The 6,816-nt window shown below is 31.4% G+C and overlaps 2 protein-coding genes across 5 annotated transcripts; one reads left to right on the top strand and one right to left on the bottom strand.

Moving 5' to 3' along the window:
- The first annotated feature begins 109 nt into the window (after window positions 1–109).
- LOC128172623 (uncharacterized) lies at window positions 110–1,005 on the top strand. The gene is made up of 3 exons (XM_052838400.1): window positions 110–267; window positions 460–628; window positions 838–1,005. Exons 1-3 carry the CDS (start codon window positions 207–209, stop codon window positions 986–988), a joined length of 381 nt encoding a protein of 126 aa, XP_052694360.1. The 5' UTR covers window positions 110–206; the 3' UTR covers window positions 989–1,005.
- Window positions 1,006–1,776: 771 nt separating this feature from the next.
- LOC128172632 (WAP four-disulfide core domain protein 2-like) lies at window positions 1,777–5,907 on the bottom strand. 4 transcript variants are annotated; one of them, XR_008242322.1, is made up of 4 exons: window positions 5,517–5,907; window positions 4,054–4,139; window positions 2,799–2,855; window positions 1,777–2,687 (listed from the first exon to the last, which is right to left on the bottom strand). XR_008242322.1 is itself a non-coding variant. In XM_052838407.1 (4 exons), exons 1-4 carry the CDS (start codon window positions 5,521–5,523, stop codon window positions 2,491–2,493), a joined length of 357 nt encoding a protein of 118 aa, XP_052694367.1. In that variant the 5' UTR covers window positions 5,524–5,865; the 3' UTR covers window positions 1,778–2,490. The 4 variants fall into 4 exon arrangements, 1 of the variants encoding a protein (XP_052694367.1); XR_008242321.1 differs by having other exon boundaries at window positions 1,778–2,687; window positions 4,044–4,139; window positions 5,709–5,907; XM_052838407.1 differs by having other exon boundaries at window positions 1,778–2,687; window positions 4,044–4,139; window positions 5,517–5,865.
- Between the last annotated feature and the right edge of the window lie 909 nt (window positions 5,908–6,816).

The raw sequence follows: 6,816 nt of genomic DNA on the forward strand, positions 1-6,816 counted from the left end.
CCATGGGCCTCATGTTTAAGTAAAAAACGAATATTATCAATAACACCCATATAGGTCATTAAAATGTAAAATATCTTCATGTATATATACTTGTTAATGGGAACAGCTGGGCTTTTTTTCGTTGACAGTAGTATAAATATACATGTATGACTGTTTCATCTATTAATGCGTAATAACTATTTTCACATTGCACATCGAAAAGGATCATGGCCACCAGCATAGCGGTGAAGATCTTCACTTTAAGTGTGCTCCTTGCAATAACAACAGGTATGTTAGGTTTTTTAAATCTAAAAATACATATTATACCTAAAACTTGAATTAATGTTTATATTTTAAAGGATGATTCTACTATACATTATTTGTTATCTTCAGAATTACATGTATTAAGTGCGGTCTTCCTTTACTTGGAATATATTTTTCATGATTTTTTTTTGTAACGAATGATTGTAATAATTGAAGCGTTAACTGATGATGAAATAGCACAAGCGGCGTGCGCAGCGATTGCTCCCAGTGGTTTTGTGTCCGCCGTTCGAAAACCGTGCAATAGGAAAAGCCCATCCTGTAACACACTTTGTAGAGATGCCGCTTGCAGCATGAGAAAAATATATGGAAATCAAGGATCAACATCGTAAATTTCAATTTCATCTTGACGCTCTTTTTGAATGATAATTTTATAATAAATGATTTGTTCCATACTATTTATTTAAAGAATAGTAGCGTTAAAGAAAACCGATATGATAAATTTAAAAAAGAAAGAAAAATAAATCTCTTTTTTCAACGATGGATTTCTTAGCCTATATAACCAATGGATAATTTTTTTTTTTTAAATTTTGCCAGGGGAACCTGTTTCCAAACTTTCCATATTTACGGCGGTCGTATTCCTTTGAAAAACTCGGACATGGGCAAAGCACACATGGCTATGCATAAATACAGTAATGGATGTGGGAGTACCTATTGCGGTCCTAATTTCTGTTGTTGTAGAGCATAACACTTGGTATTAAATGTATTGTGTTCAATTCATAAAATAATGAATTTCACAAACATTGTAAATTATATTGAAAATAAACAGTCAAAATGACAAAAAATGTTTGTTGATATCAAGGCCATTACATCATTAGTCCAGCAAAAAGTGAGTGATTAACAGTGGCAGATCCAATGGAATGGGGTACATGTAGACCCGGCGCATGCTGCCCTCTAATATTGTCAAAATTAAGTAACAAGTGGGTTTAACGTATAGAAAATTGTTGGATTCCTAAGATGAACTACATTGTACATGTATCAACCGCTAGTAAGACTTAATGGTTAAAGCTAGTCCGAGTTTTTGAGGATATTTTTTCGATTTATAATCAAAGCTAGCTTAGTATTTGGTATGTACGATATATAAATATATATTTCGTCGTTTCTTAGAACATTACTAATTCCCTTTTCTTCGTTATAAAAGTAAACGCTTATTCAAAACTTTTGGACATATATTCCGACAAAGATCTATTTAAAATTTTGAAACTTGATATGGCACATCAATTATTGAACAGTAAGCATACAAATCCTGTCTTCAATTGAAATTTAATTTTACATTAAAGTATTGAATGCTTATTTTTATATTTTCATGCTGATGTCTATTTGTATAAAATATTATGTATCGCCGCTTTAAAGCCATTATCTGCGCTCTTAGTGAGGGATATGAAACATACATGGAACAGCGATATTAACATTATTTAGTTAGCTTATGTGAAAAAAATATAATGTGGAGAAAAATCTTTTTTTATTAAGGAGTAGATATATATTTATGATTTTTTTCTTCAAAAGTACATATCAAATTGTTTATGTTAGATTGAAAGTTTCATTTAATCTTACAAATATAAGTATACTCAAAACACGTGGAGACGTATTTATCTGTGCACATGGCGAATAAATTATCAAAATGTATTCATTGAAAATTGAACGCCGCAGATTTCCAATGCCAAGATAGGGGGAAATAGACACTGAATGTAAATATATACATGTAATGGAAATATCTATATATACATGATCGTGTACACTTATACATCAAATACAGTGTATGATTTGTTTTAACCTTTTTGATTCTTTCATCAAGTAATTCTATTACCAGTCTGTAATGGCTTCTATTGTTAATGACAAAAAATCGACAGAACCAAGATTCAAGAGACTTTTGAGGAATATTGTTCTTAACACACCAGTGACTTTTTTCAATGCAGCGCCCCATGCGCCCTTCATTATGAAGCATTCACTTTGTTATTGATCTAGTTTTTGCCCAAATTTCGTTTTAAAAATTAAAATATTAAAAATTTGTCGAAAGCGTGTCTACTCTCTCATCAAATATTTAAGTTTGAAAAGAAACCTCATTTTCTTTGATAGATTTGAAATAAAAGAGGAATAATAATCACATTGTTGCATGATTTGTGTATCCATCAATATATATAAGAAATGAACTAAAACAAGGGTATGAAATAAAGTTTAATTTTTGGTCAATTATTTGCCTGTAAATGGGCCAGTGGGATCCACGTGAGGCGTGTACTCGGGGTCGATACACATCCAGTTTTGGTTGTCACAGGCAACTTGACAGCACTTGAGTTGGCCCTTACAGTCCGTGTCAAACTCACACTCGTTTCTACAGCGTCCACGAATGCTTACATCCGGGCATGAGCCGGATTTCACACCAGGTTGTCCTAAAAGACAATTCATGGTAAGATATATTCCAAAATATTTGACTAAATTTCCTACGTATGCATCTATGTAACCGATGTAATTCTGCATATTTAGTGAAAAATGTAGCATACCACATATTATGTCTGTCATCACCGCCAGTACCATTATTCTCAACATGATGGACATATCTGAGGGTTAAAATGTTACAACAGTTCAGTTATTGATTAATTTTTCATCAGTTCATTATTAAAGGGGCCAGGTACGCTTTTGGTCATTTTTTTCTATTTCTGTTGTTTAATATGCTTTAGAAAATATTATTAATACATTTTTGATAATCAATTAAAATTTGGATTTCAGTCCTAGTTATAAGCAAAATACAGAGCTCAAAATACATTGTCATGTAAACAAGGCTGGTGTCCTGTTTTTGTTTACATTGGTTCAATATACCAGTAAAACTTATCTTTCAAGGTGATTTCCCTCTCTTCTAATTCGTTTAAAGCATTAATAAATAGTTCCTAGCGTTTATCACATTCAGATTAGGTCTTAAATGGATATTCAACATTCCAAACGAAATCGAAAACATGAGGTAAGCTTTGTTTATATGACAAAGAATTGTAAGCCTTGTACCTCGCTTATAATACGACGCCTAAAACTCAAGATTTGGTAGACTATTAGAAATACCTTACTGAAGTATTGTAAACATTACAAACAGATAAAATAATTTTCATTATTTTTTATCAAAATCAAGACCATGCCCTTTTAAGTTATATCACTAGAAACCAACCTATACAAATTTAACAATGTAAAAATACGCAGGCGTGATTCGCAATGCACTATAGTAGTGGTGGTGTCATAGATCACCAAATTAACAGGGTTTACGTCCTATTAGTACATTATAAATAGAGCAAAAACCTTAAAGAAAAAGAGGAAAATAAATTATCAAGATTTGTACATGACAATAATAAGAATTTATCAAATCTGCATAGTAATTTAAACTTAAAAATTTAAACAAGTGGCTTTTAGAGATATGTTGAGGGGAAAATGGATCTAAAAATCAGTAAAATTTAGACACTTCTTATCAAAAGAGAAAATAGTCACTCTGCAGCTATCATTCTAATAAATCAAATCAAGTTAATAAATTAATAATTATTTGCCACTTATGTCTTGTTCTACATACCTGACAGCTAGGTAGGACCACAATGTACTACTACGAGCACTTTATCGTCCGTTTTTGTATCGATCAAAATTGTTGCATAACTTTTTTTTTGTTTTTATAACATCTTTTATAAAGACTATAAAATAATGATAAATTTTGACAATATCAAAGTGATTTATTGAATAGGACATCAATTGGTGATATGATTGAAGTACATTACCACCGCGTACAAAGTACGAGAACGCGTTGTATGTGATTTGAGTTGGTCTGAGCGTTCTGGAAGGATTAGATTGTAATCTTGGTATTAGAAAGGGATCTGTAAAATCAAATATCAAATGGCTAAAAACTTAAATATCACATGGCTAAATGCATGTTTTAAAAAAAATAAATTATCGAAACACATAAAAGCTATCATAATGTTATATAAAAATGTGTGATAGCTATTAAAGGTTGGCTTTTATTTCTTTGTAAATAGGAGACATATATATTTTACCATCTTTTATATTGGTAAAAAACACATTTAAAATGATGCAATACAAACAATTGATGAGTAAAACTTTTCATGGTGGGCCATTACAAAAGTACACTGATTAGGAAAAGTGAAAAGTAATTAACAAGTACTTGAAATATCAGTGAAAAAAGAAGTAAAGCAATCATGTGTTTATATGTTAAAAAGTCGGGAGGTGTTATCGAAAACATGACACACATCATACACATTCATTGAAGTCACTCCGAGGTGACCCCATACGAGGTGTTGTTAGATATTGTATTGTAATTTAAACATACCTCGAACTCAAGTTCTTTATAATACCTTACTAGCTAAGAATCTAATCCCACTTTTTAATATCATATGGTAAATATTCACCGAATAATGATTTCCTTTAAATAATAATACTGCAGAATAAAAATTCAAACTGAATAATCATTGAGATATAGTGTTACCCAGCATGTACATGTAGTAAAATGTAAGTAAGGTCTTTTCACCTTTCAGGTAGGTTTGTAACAAGAACAATAAAATCGGTACATATAAGCCTGTAATGATTCTGGTCACATAAAGCTGAATGTTTAATACGAAATCTCAGAAGACACATCGATTTTATCTTTTTTTAATTATAGCAAATTAACAAACATCAATTCAAAAGGCAAAGGAAAAACACTCAGAATTATTGCACCCAATATCGCACTAATTGTTTATTTTGCGAAACGCATTTGATCTCATGTATTCAATATTTCTTTTTTCCCATCAAAATCACAAAAATATTACCATTCTTGAAGTTTTTTTTAATGAACACTCTAATTGTCAGTCAACGGAAGCGGTATACATCTAAACATAATTATGCAATGATTGGAAAAATTCAAGTTGACAGAAATAATAAGAGCAACAAATATTTGTCGTGCTCTTTTCAGTGAAAATTTGACTTTGAACTTTAAATCATTGGTTTTTAAAACAGTCCTTAAAAATGAATCAGATAAACGGAAATTAATATATTCTGTCATTATACATGTATGACTGAGTTAGATGGTTAAATTGATTGCTTTTATCGTTAGCTGACTTAGTTGTTGGGATTAAAAAAAAAACCTCTTGCAACAAATTACACAACCTACATCACTTCAGTATTCAGGTAGGCAATATGGACAACCCAAAAAGAAATTGAAAAGGAAAAAATGAAACACGTTTATATTTTAAACTTACCTGCCATGAAGTAAAAGGACAATGTACTGAGAGCTTCATTAAACAGATTTTTCCAATAAAAATATTGAAAAAAACCCCAATTATGTAACTATTTATTCGATATCTCGGTTCTAAATGACCTTTTAGTATGACCATGAATCATTTTAATAAACATTAAAAACGCCAACGAATTTATGATTAAGTGTTTGATACCTTCAAGTTTTAAGTACCTCCATGATTTTATCCTCACTGACTCAGACTGCGATTACGAGATTGGAGAACAGCAAATCAATCAAGAGCAGCCAATGTCACTGATCTTATTGCACTCTTAAGGTACATGTACGCTGTTACCAGAAAAAAAAAACTTCTGGCTACCAGTGCCTTTCCGGGTTTTTTCTATTGTCGAGTGTCGGTCGTAAATCATTGAAGTTTTTAGCTTGTTCTCATAAACAATCACTTCATTATTAACAGATACCGGGTATGTCTGTAAAGCATATTTAAGAAACAGGAGTATACTTCGTTAAATTTATGATTCACATATCCAAGGTTATATAATATCTATCAGTGTTCCTGTAGGAGGCAAACAGTCAAGAGTTACGATGAGGAAAAATATTAGTAAAATGTTCTATAGAGTAATAAAAGATATAGAACCATTTTATCAAGGCCTTGGACTTACTATCTATTTCTTGCGTCAAAACAAGTTAAAATGACGTGGTTTCAAGCGAAATATACACCGATTGCGTAGTCTTTGCTTAAAAGCTAGACAAATCTTGTTGATTTCAGAGAGCCATTGGCTGAGTGGCTTACAATGAAAGAGACAGGCTTACGTCACATTGCTGTTTGACACAACTATCCAAAGTCCAAGCTCTTGTTAAAATGGTTCTACATGTATTACTTCTGAACACAGGGAAAACAATTTATGGAAAGGTGATAGATGAAGAAGGAAGTGCCGGATTGTCATACTTTGATTTTAACTCGAATCCATTTTGATAACTAAGAGAAGTAATATTACAAAAAATTATTGTAAGACTAAGTCATACTAGGATAAAATAGATATTTAAAGAGTTTCTTGTTTTATAGATTTTATGTAATGCATAGGTACAACAGGTAAAAAAAAATGAAAAGTATCATGGATAATTTTCTAAAACTGCATGTATTCACAAAGTTAGCATTGACAGCAGATAAGAACTCCCTTACAATGTATAGACTTCTGTGTATCCCGTCTATCTCGAACACAAACACTCAGCTCTACGTCGGACATATGGACATAGTGTTAATTTGTAAAAACGTCAGTATGGTTAACATGTTCACAATGGCTTGT

The sequence above is a fragment of the Crassostrea angulata genome, chromosome 1 (assembly GCF_025612915.1).
Source record: "Crassostrea angulata isolate pt1a10 chromosome 1, ASM2561291v2, whole genome shotgun sequence".
Taxonomy (NCBI): domain Eukaryota; kingdom Metazoa; phylum Mollusca; class Bivalvia; order Ostreida; family Ostreidae; genus Magallana; species Magallana angulata.